This window comes from Giraffa tippelskirchi, chromosome X (assembly GCF_054371585.1).
Source record: "Giraffa tippelskirchi isolate mGirTip1 chromosome X, T2T-mGirTip1v1.2.pri, whole genome shotgun sequence".
In the NCBI taxonomy this organism is placed as follows: Eukaryota; Metazoa; Chordata; class Mammalia; order Artiodactyla; family Giraffidae; genus Giraffa; species Giraffa tippelskirchi.
This window is the reverse complement of record NC_137289.1, coordinates 100457524-100481035: the sequence shown is the minus strand read 5'-3', so window position 1 is coordinate 100481035 and position 23512 is coordinate 100457524. Positions and strand designations below refer to the sequence as shown.

The 23512-nt window shown below is 38.5% G+C and overlaps 1 protein-coding gene across 18 annotated transcripts in view; it reads left to right on the top strand.

Moving 5' to 3' along the window:
- PHF8 (PHD finger protein 8) overlaps nt 1-23512 on the top strand; it is a 111716-nt gene that overhangs the window by 30067 nt on the left and 58137 nt on the right. For all 18 annotated transcript variants that reach the window (XM_081565474.1, XM_081565467.1, XM_081565468.1 and 15 more), the window contains 6 exons: nt 9889-9974; nt 10358-10466; nt 12893-13053; nt 13980-14121; nt 14847-15033; nt 17422-17584. In XM_081565474.1, the coding sequence (XP_081421600.1) occupies nt 9889-9974; nt 10358-10466; nt 12893-13053; nt 13980-14121; nt 14847-15033; nt 17422-17584 (848 nt within the window). The remainder of the gene's footprint in view (nt 1-9888; nt 9975-10357; nt 10467-12892; nt 13054-13979; nt 14122-14846; nt 15034-17421; nt 17585-23512) is intronic.

Below are 23512 nucleotides of genomic sequence, written 5' to 3'. Positions count from 1 at the left end.
AAGGGTGTAGAAGGAGGTGGGTTTGGTGTGGGAAGTTGAGGTAGTTCCCCTCTGTTTACTTCATTTTTTTTTTTTTAAAAGCATTTTAATTTATTTTTGGCTGTGCTGAGTCTTCGTTGCTGCGCCCGGGCTTTCTCTAATTGTGATGAACAGGGGCTACTCTCCAGTTGCAGTGCGTAGGCTTCTCACTGCGGTGCTTCTCCTGTTGGAGGGCATGGGCTCTAGGGCATGTGGTCTTCAGTGGTTGTGGCACTTGGGCTTAGTTGCCCCGCGACGTGTGGGATCTTGCCAGACCAGGGGTCGAACCTATGTCCCTGGCATTGGCAGGTGGATTCTTCTCCACTGTACCACCAGGGAAGTCTGGGAACCATCTTTTGTGAGTCCTAAGGCAAGACCCCTCCCTTGTCCGTCTCTCAGCTGCCAGGGTGCAGCGAGGGCCACGGAATGGTCCTTCAGAGATCTTTGTGTTTATCAGGGGCCCCTCTCCAGGAATCTTGGAGCAGATTCAGAGTCACTGACCTGGCTGTTGCCTGAGCATTCTTTACGAGCTGTATCCCGGCCTCCTTTCTGATGACCCGGTCTTTCTGCTCACTCCCCTGCTGCGAGAGCTGTGTCATGCTCGCTGACCCAGGTGAACAGTGCCCACTTCTGAAGAGGCGGCTGCAGGAGACGTCAGAAAGTTCCTCCAGGCTCTTCCCTTTGGTCACAGCGGGGCAGCTGACACTGCCTCAGTGGGGGAGGCCCTCTGAAGGACTGTCTGCACCATGCTACAGGCTGACTTGTCCCAGGGTCGTCAGGCTTCAGTGTGCGAACTCCCACAGGGTAGTGCTGCTGTGACCTGGGGTCCTGAGGTCGTTGAAGGAGCAGTGATGCGAAGGGAGGAACAGGTGTGGAACCACACCAGCCAGTCAGTTGAAGAACGTGGTACTGCCCCGTCCCTGAGCTAGAAACCTTGCATTCAGTTTGGGTTCCTTTCTACCCTCCCTGCCCCTGCCCCGCCCCCATCCTGGTCCTGTTGGTAGCTTAGGTGAACGGTGTCAGATTCATGATCTCGGAAGAAGATTTAACTTGGGGACCAGGGACCAGGCTTGATCACTCAAGAACTTTTATATAGCAGAGTTTTACTAAAGTGAAAAGGGACTTCGAAAGCTTCTGACACAGACATCAGAAGGGGGATGGAGAATGCCCCCCTTGCTAGTCTACGCAAGAGGGTTATATACTTTTTAAATTAGTTATTACAATAAATCAAAACAACGTCTCAAGGTTGTAAAGATCTTACTAGACCCATCCCATAATTTACTTTTTTTTTTAATTTTTTTTATTTTATAAATTTATTTATTTTAGTTGGGGACTAATTACTTTACAATATTGTAATAGTTTTTGCCATACATTGACATGAATCAGCCATGGGTTTACATGTGTTCCCCTTCCTGGACCCCCCACCCACCTCCCTCCCCATCCCATCCCTCTGGGTCATCCCATTGCCCCTGCCCTGAGCCCTTGTCTCATGCATCGAACATGGAATGGTGTTCTGTTTCACATATGATAATATACATGTTTCAATGCTATTCTCCCAGAACGTCCCACCCTCACCTTCTCCCTCAGAGTCCATAAAATTGTTCCATGCATCTGTGTCTCTTATTCTGTCTCGCATATAGGGTTATCGTTACCATCTTTCAAATTCCATATATATGCATTAGTATACTGTATTGTTGTTTTTCTTTCTGGCTTACTTCACTCTGTATAATGGGCTCCAGTTTCATCCATCTCAGTAGAACCGATTCAAATGTATTTTTTTTAATGGCTGAGTAATATTCCATTGTGTATATGTACCACAGCTTCCTTATCCATTCGTCTGCTGATGGACATCTAGGTTGCTTCCATGTCCTGGCTATTGTAAACAGTGCTGCGATGAACATTGGGGTACACGTGTCTCTTTCAATTCTGGTTTCCTCGGTGTATATGCCCAGCAGTGGGATTGCTGGGTCATATGGCAGTTCTATTCCCAGTTTTTTAAGGAATCTCCACACTGTTCTCCATAGTGGCTGTACTAGTTTGCATTCCCACCAACAGTGTAAGAGGGTTCCCTTTTCTCCACACCCTCTCCAGCATTTATTGCTTGTAGACTTTTGGATAGCAGCCATTCTGACTGGTGTGAAATGATACCTCATTGTGGTTTTGATTTGCATTTCTCTAATAATGAGTGATGTTGAGCATCTTTTCATGTGTTTGTTAGCCATCTGTATGTCTTCTTTGGAGAAATGTCTGTTTAGTTCTTTGGCCCATTTTTTGATTGGGTCGTTTATTTTTCTGGAATTCAGCTGCAGAAGTTGCTTGTATATTTTTGAGATTAATTGTTTGTCTGTTGCTTCATTTGCTATTATTTTCTCCCATTCTGAAGGCTGTCTTTTCACCTTGCTTATAGTTTCCTTTGTTGTGCAAAAGCTTTTACTTTTAATTAGGTCCCATTTGTTTATTTTTGCTTTTATTTCCAATATTCTGGGAGGTGGGTCATGGAGGATCCTGCTGTGATTTATGTCGGAGAGTGTTTTGCCTATGTTTTCCTCTAGGAGTTTTATAGTTTCTGGTCTTACCTTTAGATCTTTAATCCATTTTGAGTTTATTTTTGTGTACGGTGTTAGGAAGTGTTCTAGTTTCATTCTTTTACAAGTGGTTGACCAGTTTTCCCAGCACCACTTGTTAAAGAGATTGTCTTTTCTCCATTGTATATTCTTGCCTCCTTTGTCGAAGATAAGGTGTCCATGTGTGCGTGGGTTTATCTCTGGGCTTTCTATTTTGTTCCATTGATCTATATTTCTATCTTTGTGCCAGTACCATACTGTCTTGATGACTGTGGCTTTGTAGTAGAGCCTGAAGTCAGGCAGGTTGATTCCTCCAGTTCCATTCTTCTTCCTCAAGATTGCTTTGGCTATTCGAGGTTTCTTATATTTCCATACAAATTGTGAGATGATTTGTTCTAGTTCTGTGAAAAATACCATTGGTAGCTTGATAGGGATTGCATTGAATCTATAGATTGCTTTGGGTAGTATACTCATTTTCACTATATTAATTCTTCCAATCCATGAGCACGCTATATTTCTCCATCTGTTTGTGTCCTCTTTGATTTCTTTCATCAGTGTTTTATAGTTTTCTATATATAAGTCTTTTGTTTCTTTAGGTAGATATATTCCTAAGTATTTTATTATTTTTGTTGCAATGGTGAATGGTATTGTTTCCTTAATTTCTCTTTCTGTTTTCTCATTATTGGAGTATAGGAATGCAAGGGATTTCTGTGTGTTAATTTTATATCCTGCAACTTTACTATATTCGTTGATCAACTCTAGTAATTTTCTAGTAGAGTCTTTAGGGTTTTCTATGTAGAGGATCATGTCATCTGCAAACAGTGAGAGTTTTACTTCTTCTTTTCCTATCTGTATTCCTTTTATTTCTTTTTCAGCTCTGATTGCTGTGGCCAAAACTTCCAAAACTATGTTGAATAGTAGTGGTGAGAGTGGGCATCCTTGCCTTGTTCCTGACTTTAGGGGAAATGCTTTCAATTTTTCACCATTGAGGATAATGTTTGCTGTGGGTTTGTCATATATAGCTTTTATTATGTTGAGATACGTTCCTTCTATTCCTGTGTTTACTTCATTTTATCTAAGAAGTCGGAGGCAAGGTCATTTGTTGAGAGAAAAGAAGGTAGTGGGGTCAGAGATTTGAAATGGCCACTGTGGATAATGAGGGAGAGAACTGAGCGGGGAAATATAGGAGAATCATCAGGCAGCATTGCCCAGATTTTTTTTTAAATAGGCTTTATTTTTTTAGAGTAGTTTTAGGTTCACAGCCAAATTGAGTGGAAGGTACAGAGATTACCCATTTGCCTCCTACCTGCACATGCATCAGTTCAGTTGCTCAGTCATGTCCGACTCTTTGCGACCCCATGAACCACAGCACTCCAGGCCTCCCTGTCCATCACCAACTCCCTGATCCACCCAAACCGATGTCCATCAAGTTGGTGATGCCATCCAGCCATCTCATCCTCTGTCATCCACTTCTCCTCCTGCCCTCAATCCTTCCTAGCATCAGGGTCTTTTGCAGTGAGTCAGCTCTTCACATCAGGTGGCCAAAGTACTGAAGTTTCAGCTTCAACATCAGTCCTTCCAATGAACACCCAGGACTGATCTCCTTTAGGATGGACTGGTTGGATCTCCTTGCAGTCCAAGGGACTCTCAAGAGTCTTCTCCAACACCACAGTTCAAAAGTGTCAATTCTTCGGTGCTCAGCCTTCTTTATAGTCCAACTCTCACATCCATACATGACCACTGGAAAAACCATAGCCTTGACTAGACGGACCTTTGTTGGCAAAGTAATGTCTCTGCTTTTTAATATGCTGTCTAAGTTGGTCGTAACTTTCCTTCCAGGGAGTAAGCGTCTTTCAATTTCATGGCTACAGTCACCATCTGCAGCGATTTTGGAGCCCAGAAAAATAAAGTCAGCCACTGTTTCCACTGTTTCCCCATCTATTTCCCATGAAATGATGGGATTGGATGCCATGATCTTGGTTTTCTGAATGTTGAGCTTTAAGCCAACTTTTTCACTCTCCTCTTTCACTTTCATCAAGAGGCTCTTTAGTTCTTCTTCACTTTCTTCCATAAGGGTGGTATCATCTGCATATCTGAGGTTATTGATATTTCTCCCAGCAATCTTGATTCCAGCTTGTGCTTCCTCCAGCCCAGCGTTTCTCATGATGTACTCTGAATATAAGTTAAATAAGCAGGGTGACAATATACAGCCATGACGTACTCCTTTTCCTATTTGGAACCAGTCTGTTGTTCCATGTCCAGTTCTAACTGTTGCTTCCTGACCTGCATACAGGTTTCTAAAGAGGCAGGTCAGGTGGTCTGGGATTCCCATCTCTTTCAGAATTTTCCAGTTTGTTGTGATCCACACAGTCAAAGGCTTTGGCATAGGCAATAAAGCAGAAATAGATGTTTTTCTGGTACTCTCTTGCTTTTCCGATGAGCCATCGGATGTTGGCAATTTGATCTCTGGTTCCTCTGCCTTTTCTAAAACCGGCTTGAGCATCTGGAAGTTCATGGTTCATGTATTGCTGAAGCCTGTCTTGAAGAATTTTAAGCATTACTTTACTAGCGTGTGACCTGAGTGCAATTGTGTGGTAGTTTGAGCATTCTTTGGCATGGCCTTTCTTTGGAATTGGAATGAAAACTGACCTTTTCCAGTCCTGTGGCCACTGCTGAATTTTCCATATTAGCTGGCATATTGAGGGCAGCACTTTCACAGCATCGTCTTTCAGAATTTGAAATAACTCAACTGGAATTCCATCACCTCCACTAGCTTTGTTTGTAGTGATGCTTCCTAAGGCCCACTTGACTTCACATTCTAGGATGTCTGGCTCTAGGTGAGTGATCACACCATCGTGATTGTCTGGGTCGTGAAGAACTTTTTTCTACAATTCTTCTGTGTATTCTTGCCACCTCTTCTTAATATCTTCTGCTTCTGTTAGGTCCCTACCATTTCTGTCCTTTATTGAGCCCATCTCTGCATGAAATGTTCCCTTGGTATCTCTAATTTTCTTGTAAAGATCTCTAGTCTTTCCCATTCTGTTGTTTTCTTCTATTTCTTTGCATTGATCACTGAGGAAGGCTTTCTTATCTCTCTTTGCTATTATTTGGAACTCTGCATTCAAATGGGTATATCTTTCCTTTTCTCCTTTGCTTTTCACTTCCCTTCTTTTCACAGCTATTTGTAAGGCCTCCTTTGCTTTTCACTTCCCTTCTTTTCACAGCTATTTGTAAGGCCTCCTCAGACAGCCATTTTGCTTTTTTGCATTTCTTTTTCTTGGGGATGGTCTTGATTCCTGTCTCCTGTACAGTGTCATGAACCTCCATCCCTAGTTCATCCGGCACTCTGTCTATCAGATCTAGTCCTTTAAATCTATTTCTCACTTCTACTGTATAGTCATAAGGGATTTGATTTAGGTCATACTTGAATGGTCTAGTGGTTTTCTCCACTTTCTTCAATTTCAGTCTGAATTTGGCAGTAAGGAGTTCATGATCTGATCCACAGTCAGCTCCCGGTCTTGTTTTTGCTGACTGTACAGAGCTTCTCCATCTTTGGCTGCAAAGAATGTAATCAATCTGATTTCGGTGTCAGCCATCTGGTGATGTCCATGTGTAGAGTCTTTTCTTGTGTTGTTGGAAGAGGGTGTTTGCTATGACCAGTGCGTTCTCTTGGCAGAACTCGATTAGGCTTTGCCCTGCTTCATTTTGCACTCCAAGGCCAAATTTGCCTGTTACTCCAGGTGTTTCTTGACTTCCTCCTTTTGCATTCCAGTCCCCTGTAATGAAAAGGACATCTTTTTTGGGTGTTAGTTCTAGAAGGTCTTGTAGATCTTCATAGAACTGTTCAACTTCAGCTTCTTCGGTGTTACTGGTCGGGGCATAGACTTGAATTACTGCACATGCATAGCCTCCCCCATTATCAACATCTTCCACCACCAGAGTGGTACATTTGTTAAAGTAGATGAACCTACACTGACACATGATTTATACCCCAAATCCATAGTTTATATAAAGATTTACTCTGGGTATTATACATTCTGTGGGTTTTGGGAAAATGTATAATGACTTGTACCCACCATTATATTGTTTTGGTAGCAGAATAATTTCACTGCTCTATAAATTCTACATGCTCCACCTATTCATATCTTTTCCTGCCATCCCTTGGCAACCACTGATCTTTTTACTATCCCCATTGCTTTGCCTTTTCCAGAATGTCATGTAGCTGGAATCATATAATATGTAGCCTGATGGTGTTCTTTCAAAGTTTCTTTCATATCTTTTCATGGCTTGATAGCTCTTTTTTTTTCAGTGCTGAATAATATTCAGTTGTCTGAATATACCACAGTTTATCCATTCACCTACTGAAGGACATCTTGGTTGCATCCAAATTTTGGCATTTATGAATAAAGTGGCCATAAACATCTGTGTGCAGATTTTTGTGTGGACATAGTTTTCAGTTACTTTGAGTAAATGCCAGAGAGTGCAATTGGTGGATTGTATGAGTATGTTTAGTTTTGTAAGAAACTGCCAAATTGTATTCTAAAGTGGCTGTGTTTTACATTCCCACCTGCAAAGAATGAGAATTCCTGTTGTTCCATCTCCTCTCCAACATTTGGTGCTGTTAGTGTTCTGAATTTTGGGTATTCTGATAGGTGTATAGTGATATCTCCTTGTTTTAATTTGTATTGTCCTATTGATATATGAAGTGGAACACCTTTTCATATACTTATTTGCTATCTGTACAGCTTCTTTGGTAAGGTATTTGTTCAGATCTTATACCCATTTTTTAAATAGGGTTGTTCATTTTCTTACTGTTGAGTTTTAAGAGTTCTTTGTGTATTTTGGATAACAGTCCTTTGTCAGATATGTCTTTTGCAAATATTTACTCTCAGTCTTTGGCTTATGTTTTCATTATCTACCTTTCACAGAGAGGGTTTTAATTTTAATGAAGTCTGGCTTATCAATTCTCTTTTTTCATGGATTGTGCCTCTGGTATTACATCTAAAAAGTCATTGCCAAACTTTTAAGTTATCTAGATTTTCTCCTATGTTATCTTCTAGAAGTTTTATAGCTTTGCATTTTGTATTTCAGTCTTCGATCCATTTTGAGTTCTTTTTTGTGAAAAGTATAAGGTCTGTGTGTAATTTCATTTGTTTGCTTGTCCAGTTGTTCTGGAACCATTTTTTGAAAGGCTGTCTTTGCTGCATTGTATTACCTTTGCTCCTTTGTCAAAGATCAGTTGACTATTTCTGTTGATCTATTTCTGGGCACTCTATCCTGTTCTATTGATCTGTTTATTCTTCCATCAGTGCCGCACTGTCTTGATTATTGTAGCTTTTTAAAATTTTTGCCACACCATGCAGCATGTGGGATCTCAGTTCCCTGATCAGGAATTGAACCTGCTACCCCTGCACTGGAAGCAGAGTCTACTGCTGGACCGCCAGGGAAGTCCTGATTACTGTAGCTTTACAATAAGTGTTTGAGTCAGGTAGCATCAGTCTTCCAACGTTGTTCTTCTCCTTTAATATTGTGTTGGTTATTCTATGACTTAGATATTTTGGACACTGTCAGTTTATTGTGGCACCAATCCATTGAATGATTTTTTTTCCTCTATCCATGTCCAGTGGTTCAGTGGATTGAACCAGGGCTTGGATTTGCACATGGGAGTGATGTAAAGGCAGTGGGGCAAGTGAGTTGAGGGTATCTGTAAGAGAATGGTTGAAGTGAGGAATGGTAGAATCTATAAACTAGATAGGGAAGAAGGGTGAAGGCAGTAGTAGTTGAATGGGTGAAAAGTAGAATCAAGAGATTTTGAGGGCAAAGAACAGGTGTAAAGAATGAGAGCTGGATGGATGACCTTGTGGTCAGAGTGATGTGTGCATTTTGTATTCCAGAGGTTGAGCAGTTGCAAGTATTGATAGGGTTTTGGGGGATGGCCATGAGAACTGGTAGCTGAAATTGGAGTGGAATCTCTGAAGATGAGAAGGTCAACGTGCTAAGAGGCTGTTATTATGAGAGGTTGGCAGGATTTGAGATGGAGAGGAATCTGTGAGCAGGTTCTTCAATGAATGAAAAAGGTATGTTTGGGAGATGAGTAGCTGACAGTGAAGAGGAGTGGAAAGAGGTATGGATGAATGATATGTAACTCAGAAGAGTAGGAGATCTTATGCAAGGATAGAGGAGAGATGATTTCAGAGTCTCACTGGAAAGTGAGGAGGACGTCCACTCCCCACCCCAGCCCTGAGTTGTAAGGGTCTGGGAGAATGTACAGCTTCTACTGACCAAGTTCTAACACAGTGCTTCTGAGACTTTCTGAGGTGAAGGACCAGGGTATGTTTTTTTTAATTTCCAATCTATAATGGACTAATGCTTTTATGAAACAAAATGTCCCCAATTTATTGATCTGCAACAGATTTACAGGGTTAGCAGTGGGGAAGGTGGTGGCATCCTGATCCCAGGAAGTCAGTTCATAAGCATGGTCTTGAACCAAAATGGTTGGAGCTCTGCCTTATTTTTATGTTCCCTGTTCTGTGTGGCTAACCAAAGATTGTAAGAGTTAGATCTTAGCCAGAAGATTTTTAGAGGGCTGCTGGTGACTTCTTTGGTGAGGAAGGGTTTAAATTTTGTGAGATTACTAGCTCACATACATGTAAACTCAAGTTTTCAAAATTATATGTTTCTCAGATATTATAATATGAAATTAATAATGCACGTTCATTGTAGAAAATCAGGAAATACAGATAAGGGAGAAAAAATGGTTACCATAATCCTTCACTGAGAGGGAACCAGTTTTCATTCCTTTTTATTTAATAAATTGCTCAATAAAGTTTAAATGTTTGATTTTATGTGGGAGTAATATTTTAGATATATTGGTTAAATAAAATATTATTAAATTATTATTAAAATTAATTTCACTTGTTTCTTTTTACCTTTTTAATGGGGCTATTAGAACAGTTAAAATTACGTATTTGACTCACATTATATTTCTGTCAGACAGCACTGCTCTAGAGTTTCTTCCAGCTTCCACCATTCTGAGTCTTAATGAAGCTTTATGGTCTGTACATTTTTAGCTCTGTCATAATTATTTTAGACCATTGTGGTGCAATAGAACTTTTTGCGTTGACAAAACAGTTTGATAATCTGCCCAATATGGTAACCACATGTGGCTACTGAGCACTTGAAATGTTCCTAGAGTGATGGAGGAACTGCATTTAAAATTTTACTTAATTTTTTATTGAACAGCACAGTTCTAGACCTTATGAAAAATAAAATTTCCACAAACATTGGCTGATTTTCTCTTTTCCAGTTGTGTTGGTGTCGAAGAGGAGAAGGCTGCTGACATTGACCTCTACCACTGCCCCAACTGTGAGGTCTTACATGGGCCCTCCATTAGTAAGTAGATCTTGGGGTTTTAAAGAGAAGGCAATCCAGAGAGACAAAGCAAAGGAAGCTTGGAAGAGAGATTGCCTTTGCCTGAGTGCTTCAGATTTGTCTCCCTTGGGAAATAGGAGAAGCTTACATAGGCCCTGCAGGCCAGCAGCTGTTCCACTGAGAGGGCAGAAATGCAGCTTCACCTCCCTCCCTTATTTAGGAATTTCCCAAAGGAAGCACCTATCCTCACCAAGTGCTTTTCTGAGTCCATGAGGGCTTCCTTGACTCCAGATACTCCAGGGGGTTGTTAGATTGGAAGAGAAGCAGGATCTGCTGAGGCTTTTGCTTTTAGAACCATAGCCTGTAGCCATTTTGACTCAGTCTCTTGTCTTTTTCTGGCTTAGTGAAAAAACGCCGTGTATCTTCAAAAGGCCATGATACACACAAGGGGAAGCCAGTGAAGACGGGAAGCCCTACATTCATTCGAGAGCTCCGGAGTAGGACCTTTGACAGGTGAGGACCCCCTACTCCAAGGGCCAGTGAAGGCTACTGCTCTGGGAAGCTGGGACCCATCTCTTCTCAGCTTTTCCACTGGCTGTCCCACTAGGTGCCTCTATCATTTGGGGATGTCTGCAGGGCTCTGTGAGTTCCCTTTGTGGGGAGATCTTCTGTTTTAGTCAGTTTCTGAGAAACATTGTTCGAGTTTCATTTGATGTGTACAGAGTACATTAAGGTCTACTTGTAGAAACTTTGAGTAGATAGAGAGGCAGTTTTTGCCTCAGTCAGGAGAGGATATTTACATGTACCCAGGGAATGCTATAACTAGAAGGAATCTTAAAAATCAGAAAGTTTAATTCTCTCATTGTAGAGAAGCAGAAACTCTCTGGAAAAATATTTTTTTGAGTAGTCATGTATTTCTTTTACAATCAAGAAAAAATTTGTTTCCTTAAAAAATTAAGATTGGCTTATTTAAAATAAATTACTTGAACAAAAATAATGAGTTAGAAAAATTAAGGAATAAAACACTGTCTTTTGCTTAGTTTTTAATTCATTCAACCATTTTCAGCTCTCCTGTAAATGAAGTGTTATTTAGGATTATAAGTGTTTCTTCAACTTAATATTTGTTTTATTTAAAGGCAGTGAGTCTCGTTTTTACCCTACCCCCTCAGTTCCCTTCTCCAATGTCAACCAATTTCTTGTGCATTCTTTCAGAAATAGTTTTTGCTTATAGAAACATATATGAATGTGTGTGTTGCCCCTTTTTTAAAATTAAAAAACACAAATAGAAACACTTACTGTTCTATATCTTGCTGTTTTAAAAATCTAAATTCTGTATCTTAGAGATCAATCCATAACAGCATATACTGATGTTCTTCATTCCTTTTCATGGATATTTAGTACCCCATTGTATGAATGTATAATTTATTTAAGCAGTCCTCTTGATGAACATTTAAATCAATTCTAGTATTTTGCTATTAGGAAAAAAAATGCTGCAGTGAATGTCTTTGTACCTAAGTGTTTGCATATGTGGGTGAGTATATGTGTAGATTTACTACCTAAAAGTAAAATTGCTAGATCAAAGGGTATGTGCTTTAAACATGTTTATAGATATTGCTAGGTTGTTTCTAATGTGACCACATCATTTCATACTCCCACTAAACAATGTGTGAGGGTGCCTATTTCCCTATTATCCTGGCTAACACTATTTATTATCAAACTTTTTTTGCCTTTCTGATAAGATAAAAAATGAGATTTCACTGTTTCCATGTGGATTTCTTTAGTGATTAAGGAAGCATGTATATTATGATGCATTTATAAGTCATCTTTATTTTTCTTCTCTGTTAATTATCTGCTTACATTGTTGGACAGTTTTTCTGTTCGGTTACTGCCTATTTACTATTGATTTATAATAGCCTTCCATGAAGAAAATTTTAAATTTTAGGTAGTTAAATTTACTTATTACTATTTTTAATGGCTACTGGGACTTCTCTTTTCCATAATTTTTTCTACTCTGTGGCTTTATTTTTTTCTAATTTAATCTTTGTTCCATCTAGAATTATGTAAAGAATGAGCCAGACATTGATCTTAATATTTTTCCAGATGTTTATTCCAATACAATTTGTCAAATAGCCCATCTTTTTCTCCAACATGATTTTAAGAAAACCAGAAACCCCTGTTTTCTAGTTAACTATGTGTGTCAAGAAAGTGGTTGTAAAAATTGTTTTTGTTTTCTAAATCAGTCTTTTCTCTCTTTTCCAGTGTTTTAAAATGGGGTGTTAACTGCTCTGAAAGTAAAAGTCACTCAGTTGTGTCTGACTCTTTGTGACCCCATAGACTATACAGTCCATGGAATTTTCCAGGCCAGAATATTGGAGTGGGTAGCTGTTCCCTTCTCCAGGAGATCTTCCCAACTCAGGGATCAAACCCAAGTCTCCCACATTGCAGGTGGATTCTTTACTAGCTGAGCCACCAAGGAAGCCAAAGAATACTGGAGTGGGTAGCCTATCCCTTCTCCAGGGAATCTTCCCAACCCAGGAATCAAACCAAGGTCTCCTGCATTGCAGGTGGATTCTTTACCAGCTGAGCTACCAGGGAAGCCCAAGGTGCTGCTCTGGGTTAGAGTAAATCAACTAAACGTGTCAGATACATCTTTTCTTCCTGGGCAGGCTGTTGACTGATTTGTTCCTTTGTCATCTAGAGAAGAGCATCATATTGACATGATATCCTGGATTTAACTTCCCAACTCTGCCAGTGGCCTGGCTTCTTGCCTTCGATAGGTCATTTCTTAGCTGGGATGTGAAGTTTATGCCACTCATTAATTGCCAGCCCACATTAGGTCCCCTCAGGAAGACCCCACACCTTTGGTGAGTGAAAGCATCCAGTGAGGCCTGCAGTAGCAGAGTTTGTAGGGTTCACTCTTTCTCTCATGTCGCCCACAGTTCAGATGAAGTGATTCTGAAGCCCACTGGAAGTCAACTGACTGTGGAATTCCTGGAAGAGAATAGCTTCAGTGTGCCCATTCTGGTCTTGAAGAAGGATGGATTGGGGATGACATTGCCGTCACCATCATTCACTGTGAGGGATGTGGAACACTATGTTGGTAAGCACCACAGACCCTCTTAACTGTGACATTGTTCACTCCCATCAAAACATATGATCCTTCCCCTCCAGTTTTCATTTCTTTTCTAGCCATCTTGGAAATCTGAGATGATGTACCTTGCTCAGAGTCATTCTTAGGCAAAGTTAGAACCAAAATCCTGGTCTTTTTTCCTTTTCCTCCTAATAGACCACAAACTCCAGGCTGAGCCCCATCTTTTACCTGGGGAATTCCAAAGATTGTTATGACCTCTCTGTACTCTGTTGAGATGAGAAAGCCTTTGACTTTTGCCTTCATATGCTAGTTGTATTCTGGACATGAGTTTTAGGGGAGAGGAAGAGAAGTGAGGAAGCAGGACCCAGGCAGATGGATTGTACTGTGAGACCGTGTGTCAGGCATTTCTCTTGCCCTAGCATGTCTGGACCTGGCACATAGGTCTAAGGAGAGTGTGAGGAATACCTAACCCCACTTCCCATATATGTCCGACTCTTTGTGACCCCATGGACTGTAACCTGCCAGGCTCCTCTGTCCATGGGACTTTCCAGGCAAGAATACTGGAGTAGGTTGCCATTTTCTTCTCCAGGGGATCTTTCCGACCCAGGGATCGCTGGGTCTTCTGCATTGCAGGCAGGCTCTCTGCCATCTGAGCCACCAGGGAATCCCCCACTTCCCATATATGTGTAGACAAGTAAATTGAGAGAAGTTTTCAGTGTAAGGTCACTCTAGGGACTGGTTAGGGGATGAGTGTTCCCTGGTCCCTGAGGCCACTTGGTGCAGAGCCTATCTCTCTCTCTCTTTTTTTTTTTTTTTGAATTTTTATTTTATTTTATTTTTTTAATAAATTTATTCGTTTTAATTGGAGGCTAATTACTTTACAATATTGTAGTGGTTTTGCCATACATTGACATGAGCCTATCTGTTTATTCCAGGTTCTGACAAAGAGATTGATGTGATTGATGTGGCCCGCCAGGCTGACTGCAAGATGAAGCTTGGTGATTTTGTGAAATATTATTATAGCGGGAAGAGGGAGAAAGTCCTCAATGTTATTAGTTTGGAATTCTCTGATACCAGGTAAGAGGGGCAGGGGTAAGTAGAAAGCCTCACAGAGTACCTGGGACTTGTATATACTGAGTATGTATTAGTGTTCCTCTCCCTTCCTCCGGGTGGTTTCTTCCTTTGGCATGGGGAGCTGGTTTATACTTTCCAGGGTAGCTGCTCACATTATAACAACCAAATCATATTTCTCCTTTACAGTTTCTAGCATTGGATAGATTATTCAGTGGCTATTTTAATTAATTTTTGTCTCTTTCAAGATCCAGGACAGCTTCCTTAGACCTTTTTTTCTGGTATGTAGATTGTGGCATGGTCACTGTTTAACTCCCAGGATAGCTCCACTGTCCCAGGTAAACACTTCTTTACCTGGAACTGAGCTCTGACAGGTTTCTTTACTTGATCTTCGTAAAGAAGACACTATGACATAGGGACAGTACAATACTGTTAAACACCACGTACCAAGTGAGTGGGCCTGGGTGTGGAGATTCTGAGCATCCAGTGGAGGAAATGATCACCTTTGACTGGGGATGGCTATGGAGCTGGGACTTGGAACTTCCAGAGCTGAGTGGAAAAAGAATGCTGACTTGTCTTACAAAAATAAGTGTACTATGTGCTCTTGGGGATTCTGTGGAGAGAACTTCTTTGTCTTCCCTGATTCTCACTAGGATGGGGGGCATTTTGTACTGGCTTCAACCTTCAATTCCCAATCAGCTGACATCTGCTCTCAACTCCTTCCTTGATAGGCTTTCTAACCTTGTGGAGACACCCAAGATTGTTCGGAAGCTCTCATGGGTGGAGAACTTGTGGCCAGAGGAGTGTATCTTTGAGAGGCCCAATGTGCAGAAGTACTGCCTCATGAGCGTGCGGGATAGCTATACAGACTTTCACATTGACTTTGGTGGCACCTCAGTCTGGTACCATGTGCTTAAGGTAAGAATGGGTATGGTTTCTGAAGACAGCCAGGCCTTGGGCCTCCCTGTTTGTTTCAAGTGGTAGCATAAAACAGTCTGCTAAGGCCTACCTGCATCCCAGATTCTATTTGGGTAACATTTACACATAACTACTCTTACCGGGATTGAGAATTGAGTGGATATGCAGTATAAGTTGTCTCTGCTTCATAGTTTTGATGATTAACTTTTTTAAAAATAACAGATGTCTAAGGTTTTCTCTGTTATCTTAATTGAACCAATATGTACTCCTGCCTCTAAGCATGGAAATGTCCATATTTACTGCACAAATTTCTGGTAACATGAGACACTCTCCCTCCCCCCAAGTTTATTAATTGTAATTTTTGTACTATGACATTCATCTATTTTAACTTTATAGTTTGATGAGTTTTGACAATTGTATAAATAGTGGCATGACTGCCACCACTGAAGATAGAGCATGTATGAGGTGTTTGGTTTTTTAAAAAAGTTTTATTTATTTTTGGCTACACTGGGTCTTCATTGTTGCACATAGGCTTTCTCTAGTTGAAGCAAGTGGGGGCTACTTTCTAGTTGTGGTGCACGGGCTTCTCATTGCAGTGGCTTCTCTTGTTGCAGAACATGGGCTGTAGGGCACATGGGCTTCAGTAGTTGTGTCATACAGGTTCAGTATTGTGGCTTGCAGGCTCTAGAATGCAGTTCAGTAGTTGTGGCACATAGGCTTAGCTGCCCCAAGACATATGGAATCTTCCCTAATCAGGGATCAAACCTGTGTCCCCTGCATTGGTAGGCAGATTCTTAACCACTGGACCATCAGGGAAGTCTGAGATGGTTTTTTTAAATGTCAGCCTTCCTATAGTTTCCCTTTTCGTGGTTGTTACAATTTTGTAATTAGTATATTGATTGTCAGTGACTAAAGGATTTTTGAGGTCTGGTAAACAAATTTCTTAAATAACTTATTGTTTTCTACCACTGTTCGTGCTATTTAGTTTTCTTATCAGAAATGCAAAGAAAAGAGCAGAAAACTTGGATGTGGCTCTTGTCCAAATGATCACAAATCCTGAACTAGTTGTTTATCATGAAGACATTGGAGTGTGTAAATGAAAGTGCTATTATGCAAGTGTTATATTTAACTGTTTTATTTTATTTTTTGACTTTTTATTTTGGAGTATAGCCCATTAACAATGTTGTGATAGTTTTAGGTGGACAGCAAATGGACTCAGCCATACGTATACATGTATCCATTCTCCCCCAAACTCCCCTCCAATTGAGGCTGCCATATAACATTGAGCAGAATTCCCTGTGCTATACACTAGGACCTTGTTGGTTATCCATTTTAAATACAGCAGGAGATCCCAAACTCCCTATCTCTTCCCCCATTAACATTTTAATTTTTAAATAGTTTCTTTTTTACAGAAAAATTGCTAATAGGAAGATTTCCTGTGTGCCCTTCACTCAAATTCCTATGTTACTATTTTATTACATTCTCTTTCTCTGAAACAAACATAATAAAATAATCTTACATATATATTTTTTCTGAAACACTCGAAAGTATTTGTGGACATGATGTCCCTTTATCTTGTAATAATTCAGTGTGTATTTCTTAAAAACAAGGGTATTCTCTTATATCATCGCAATATAGTTATCAAAATCAAAATTAATATTGATATAGTACTATAATCTACAGAGCTGATTCTATTTCTCCAGTTGTACAGTAGATAATTTCTAGTGTTGTTGCTTTTCTACACTGAAATGTATTGTCATGAAATATTGGTTAAACTAATCAAGCTATGGGTTGGGGAGATTTTTGTGCTGGTATGTTTTTCTTTCTTTTCTGCCAAACTACCTATGTGGTGATTATCCAGGCAAAGCATAATTAAGAAATAAAATGTTCTTCCAACAGATAATCACCCAACATATAATCTTCCAGAAGTCCTTGGGCGATTACTGAACTTTTAAACTTTTATTAGCTGTGATTGCAGGTGTGAGAAGAAACACTCTCTGCAAATGGCATTTAAAGGCAAATTCAATTTTCTTCTCATTAGTAATGTGGCCTTAAATTCTCCTCGGGCTGGTAGTATTGATCTGCTTATCTGTAGAGGACATTTTTCATTTGGTATTGCAGAAGCCTTTGATGTACATTTGTCTTAAGTTGACAATTTTGTTTGAAATGCCCTTTCCAGATTGTTTTTGTTAGTCTTATAGAAGCTTAAAAGTACAAAGTGAAAAGGAACTTTTGAAGTTTTCCATATTTGTATATAAATGATCCTTGGACAGAAAGAATTCTAGCATACTACATGGTCTTGGAACATGAAAGAATATTCTTTTGGAAACTCCTGGAAGTCTTTACTGGAAACCCTTGATATCTTTGGCCCTTCCATCTTTGTTTCAGGGTGAGAAGATCTTCTACCTGATCCGTCCAACAAATGCCAATCTGACTCTCTTTGAGTGCTGGAGTAGCTCCTCTAACCAGAATGAGATGTTCTTTGGGGACCAGGTGGACAAGTGCTACAAATGTTCTGTGAAGCAAGGACAGACACTTTTCATCCCTACAGGTCTTCCCTGGGCCCCTCTGGGGGGGTTTGAGGAAGGTGGGAAGAAGAAGGGAGCTTGTGGCACCAGAACCAACCCCTTCCCATAATGTTTTGACCTGAGTATGAGATACCCCTCTCATATCAGTTAAAGGCTCAGAATTGCACATCAGGAAAATTCGAGTGGTGACCAGTGTGGGTGGTTGTTTGGGGACGTCCAGGAGGAAGTTGATAGGCTTCTTTGCACTGAACTGATGTCAACTTGGTGGACAGATAGAAAACAGGACTCTCAGCCCCATGACTCTAAGATAGTAACTAGAGAGACTGGCATTGTAAGCTATAAGTCAGAATGACCTGGATGGGGATAAGTTTTTTTTTTTTCTGAAACAATAAATGCCTAGCTAGGCTTTACCCCTAGAATTATGAATTCATAGGTCTGAAGTGGGGTCTGAGTGTGGCTATTTTGGGGAAAAAAACCTAGTTGTCTCAATTTGGGGAAAGTTGACATCTTTAGTATGTTGCATCTTCCATGAACACAGCGTGTCTCTCCATTTATTTAGATTTTTCTTGACTATCTAATTTCTTAATTCCTTGATTTCAGAATTAGCGTTAAATTTTCTCAAAATGTTCAGTATAATTCTCTACTGCAGCCACACAGACCTAGAGCTTTCCTTTTGGGAAAGATTTTAATTAACATTCAATTTCCTTAAACTTTGTTAGGCTATTCAAGTTATTTTATACTGGTGAGTTGTAATAGTTTGTCCTTTTGGAGCAATTGGCCCATCTTACCTAAGTTGTCAAATTTGTATGTGAAGAGTTGTTCATAGTATTTCTTATTATTCTTTTGATATCTTCTAAGTCTCTAGTGTACCCTCTTTTCATTCTTGATGTTAGTAATCTGTGAATTTCAATTTTGTTGAATGTTTAAAAGAATCATCTGTTGTTTCATTGTGATTTTCAATGTAGTCTTTCTGTTTTCAATTTCATTGATTTCTCCTTTTATCTTTTTTCCTTCTTTCTGCTGACTTTTGGTTTATTTTGCTCTCCTATTTTTCAGTCTTAAGACGATAGCTTAGATTATTGACTTAAGATTTTTCTTCCCTTTTAATGTATTTAGTGCTATAAATTTCCCCCTCAGCACTGATTTAGCTATGTCACATATTTTGATATGTTGTAGTTTTCATTTTGTTAAATGTGCTTTTTAAAAAGAAATTTATTTATTTATTTGGCTGTACTGGGTCTTAGTTGTGGCATGTGGGAATCTAGTTCCCTGACCAGGGATCAACCCAGGCCCCCAGCAATGGGGGCACATAGTCTTAGCCACTGGACCACCAGGAAAGTCCCCTAAATGTGCTTTTTAAAAAGTTGAGATATAATGCACATACCATTAAAATTACCATATTGTTAAAGGGTATAATTCAGGTTTTCATCAAGTTGTACAAACATCACCACTAATACCAGAAAGTTTTCATTACTTTAAGAAAGAAACCTTGTACCTATTAGCAGTCACTCCCCATTCCTTCTCCTCGCCAGCCCCTATCAGCCACTTTTGTACTTTTCTTTGTGTATGAATTTTCCTTTTCTGAATAGTTCATGTAAATGGAATCATGCAGTATGTGGTCTTTTATGTCTGGATTCTGTCATCCAGCAAAATATTTTCAAGGTTCATCCATGTTATAGCATTTATCAATACTTCATTCTTTAAATGGCTGAAAAATACTCCGTTTGTAAGGATACACCACATTTTGTTTATCCATTCATCATTTTATAGACATCTGGGGTTTTTTTTGCCTTTTGCCTATTATGAATAGTGCTGTTATGAACATTCATGTACAAGTTATTGTGTTAACATATATTTTCAGTTCTCTTGGGTATATCTACTTAGGAAAGGGATTGCTGAGTCATATGGTAACTCTGTGTTTAACTTCTTAAGGAATTGCCAAACTATTTTCTAAAGCAGCTGCATTTTACATTTCCACCAGTGATTTATGAGGGTCTCAGTTTTTCCACATCCTTCCTGACACTTGTTTTTGCCTATCTTTATGATTATTACCATTCTATTGGTGTGAAGTAGTAGCTCACTGAGATTTTTATTTTGTGTTTCTTTAATGGCTATTGATTTTAAACATTTTTCCATGTGCTGATTGGATGTTTATATATCTTTTTTTAAAGAAATATCTATTCAAAACTTTTGCCCATTCTTTAATTAGGTAATTTATCTTTGTATTGTTGAGTTGTAAGACTTCTTTATGTATTTTGGATTAGATTTTTATCGGGTGTATGATTTGCAAATACCTTCGCTTATGCTTGGGATTGTCTTTTCACTTTCTTGCTATTGGTCTGTGAAGCACAAAAATCCAATTTATCTATTTTTTTTCTTTGCTTGTGCTTTTGGTATTATATCTAAGGTACCATTGCCTAATTCAGAGTCATGAAGAGTAACACCTGTGTTTTCTTCTTAATTCTTACGTTTATGTCTTTCATCCATTTCAATTTAAGTCTTGTGTATGGTATGACAAATGGGTCCAATTTCATTCCTTTGCATGTGGATGTCCAGATGTCCTGGAACCATTTGAAAAGACCATTCTTTCCCCATTGAATTGTCTTGGCACCTTTGTCAAAAATCAATTGACTATAGACCATATGTTGGTTTATTTCTGAACTTTGAATTCTATTCCATTGATCTATATGTCTGTCTTTATGACAGTATCACACTGTCTCAGTTACTGTACATTTGTAGTAAGTTTCGAAATTGGAAAGTATCAGCCTTCCAACTTTGTTTTTCATCTTTAATTTCCATATACATTTTTTAGCTTCAGATTTTGTATAGTTTTTTTTAGTGTTGGCTCTAGTTTTATATGTGTGAATATATATGTGTATACATGTATACACATATGCATATGTACATGTATAAATATGTCTATGTGTTTACATGTGTAAATATGTCCATATCTATATATGTATATACATACATACATATATGACTCTTACCACAGTCTACTGTATTGACATTTTAATTGGCATTTTACCAGTTTGAAGAAAGGGTTCAAACCTTACCTCTTTTCACATCTCTTTACCCTTTATAATGTATTTGCCTTAAATATTTCCTGTGCATACATTAGATCCACATCACATTGTGTTTTAATTTTTGTTTCAACTGTCAAACATAATTTAGAATACCCATATAGCAAGAAAGTCTGTTGTTTTTACCTGTATTTTTACTCTTCCATTGTTCTTCCTTCCTGTTGTTCCAGGATTCCTTCTCTTATTTCCCCTCTGTTTAGAGTTTCAGGGTAGGTCTGCTGGCAATAGATTCTCTTAGTTTTCCTTCATCTGTAAATGTCTTGCCTTTCACTCCTGAAAGATATTTTTGCTGGATATAGAATTTTGGGTTGATAGTTATTTTCTTTCAGTACTTTGATGTTGTGCTGCTTCCTTCTAGCTTCTGTATGAAAAGATTTTGACTATCCTTCAAATTATTTTTTCTCCTGTATGTGTTATTTCTTACTACTTTCAATATTTTTTCTTTTTTATTTAGTTTTTCAGCAATTTGACAATAATGTGTAGATTTCTTTGGGTTTATACTGTTATGTATTCACTGAGCTTCTTGAATGTGTGGGTTTATGTCTTTTGCCATATTAGTGAAGTTTTTAGCTATTGTTTCTTCAAATACTTTTTCAGCCCCACACTCTTTAACTTTTCTTCTGGATCTTTGATGATACGAATATAACACATTTTTGCTGTAGTCTCACTGTAGGTTGAGTTTGAGTTTGCTCTAAGTTCCTGAGACTTTTTTTCTGTCTCATTGCATGGTTCGTTATTTTTTGGTCTTTCAAAATATTTTTACTGACATATAGTTGATTTACAGTGTTTCAGGTGTACAGTAGAGTGATTCAATTTTACATATATATATATATCTTTTTTAGGTTATTTTCCTTTATAGGTTATTATAAGATATTGAATATAATTCCCTGTGCTATACATATACAGTAGGTTCCTTGTTGGGTTCCTGAGTTTATTTTTCACTCAGTCTGTTTCCTTTCTCTTGTTCATGTTGGGTGCTTTCTGTTGCCCTGTCTTAAAATTCTCTGATTCTTTTCTTCATTGTCTCCATTCTTCTGTTGAATCCATTGTTTCATTATATATTTCAGATGAAGTATTTTTTTAGTTCTATAATTTCCATTTGTTTATTTATGGTTTCTCTCTCTACTTCTTTTGCTTGTTTCCAGCATGTTTGTAATTGTTCATTGAGGCATTTTTATGATGACTCCTTTAAAATTCATGTCATATAATTCTAACATCTTTGTCTAACATTATATTGTATAATTCTGGACTTTTATGTTACTCAGATCTATTTGTTTATTCTTATATTGATTTGATTACATTGGTTTTATAGAATGTTTAAGGCAAGTCACACACCCCCACCCCCATACCCATCTGCTTTCCTCTTTTATAATTTTCTATTTCCAGGCATTTATTTACCCATCTTTAAATTCTTTGCTGAGTTTCACATGGTTGTTTTTTTTTTTTTACACTGGACACTTGGTAACTGGTAAATTGAATTTGTCTACCAGAGATTTGAGTTGGATTCATTTGCTTCTTGGTAGATACTCCCACAACTGGGGGCAATCTGCTTAGTTCTACAAGCATTTCATGTTTACTCTCTGCCCCAACATTGTGCTAGGTGCTAGAGATGAAAGATGTATAGGCCATTCCAATAAAATGTTCTAATAGACACAATAGAGGTATTCACCAGAAGTTTGGGGAGCACAGAGAAGAACACTTAGTCTGACCAGAAGTTTGTGACAATCTTCTCAGAAGAGTGACACCTGAAGGGTAAGTAGGTACTGATAAAGGAAATAAAGGCATAAAAGACCTCTCAGATTAGGGAAAGGCATAAAGCAAAGCAAAGATGTGTGAAGCGGTTTATGAATACTAGAGCCTAAAGACCAAAGGCTGGGAGCAGATGAAGCTGAAAAGATTGGCAGGCTGAGCTTACTTCAGAGGAAACTGGGGACTATTAAAGATTTATTTGTTTAATTTCTAATGAAATATTTTAGATGACGCAAGAGATATAAAGAATAATATAGTGAACATTTATGTGTTTATAACTTAACTAAAAATATAATATATTACAAACATATTTGAAGCCTTCTATATATCTCTCCTCAATTTCCCATTCTGCCCTCTCAGAGCTAGCCACTGTCCTAAAGTTGATGATATCATTCTCCTGCATTTTTATCCCTTTATTACATAGGTGATGCCTTACTAAGCAACTAAGCAGTGTATAGTATTGTTTTGCATGTTTTTTGGGGGGGCAGGGGGTGTGGTCTTAACCTCCAGTCACTAGAGAAGTCTCTGTTTTACATGTTTTTGTTATATGAATAGAATCATATTACATGTATTTTTCTCAACATTTTTCTCTGAACATCAGAATTGTGAGATCCTGTTGATACATGTGGCTATTGCTCATTCATTTTACTTGCTTTCTATTATTCTACTCTACAGCAATTTATCTATTCTCCTGTGGATGTACGTTTCATTGAAGAGTTTCAGGCAAGAGATGATATGGGCAGATTTGTATTTTGAATATATCACTTAGGATTGGGATGTGGAAGATAGACTTCAGAGATCAAGACTGTTGTGGAGCAGTGGTTTACAAACACTTAGAACTCTAGATCTCTTTATACCCTTAAATATTATTGAGGATCCCAAAGAACTTTTATTTATGTGGTTTATATGTATTAATATTTACTAAATTATTAATTAAAACTGATAATTTAAAAATATTTGTTAGTTCATTGAGAAAAAACAAGAATAAAGCCGTTATATGTTAGCATAAGTAACAATTTTTATGAAAAAGAACTATTTTCAAACTAAAAATTTAGTTAAAAGGTTGACCTTTACATTTCTTCAAATCTTTTTAATGTTTGGGTTAATAGAAAACTTCAA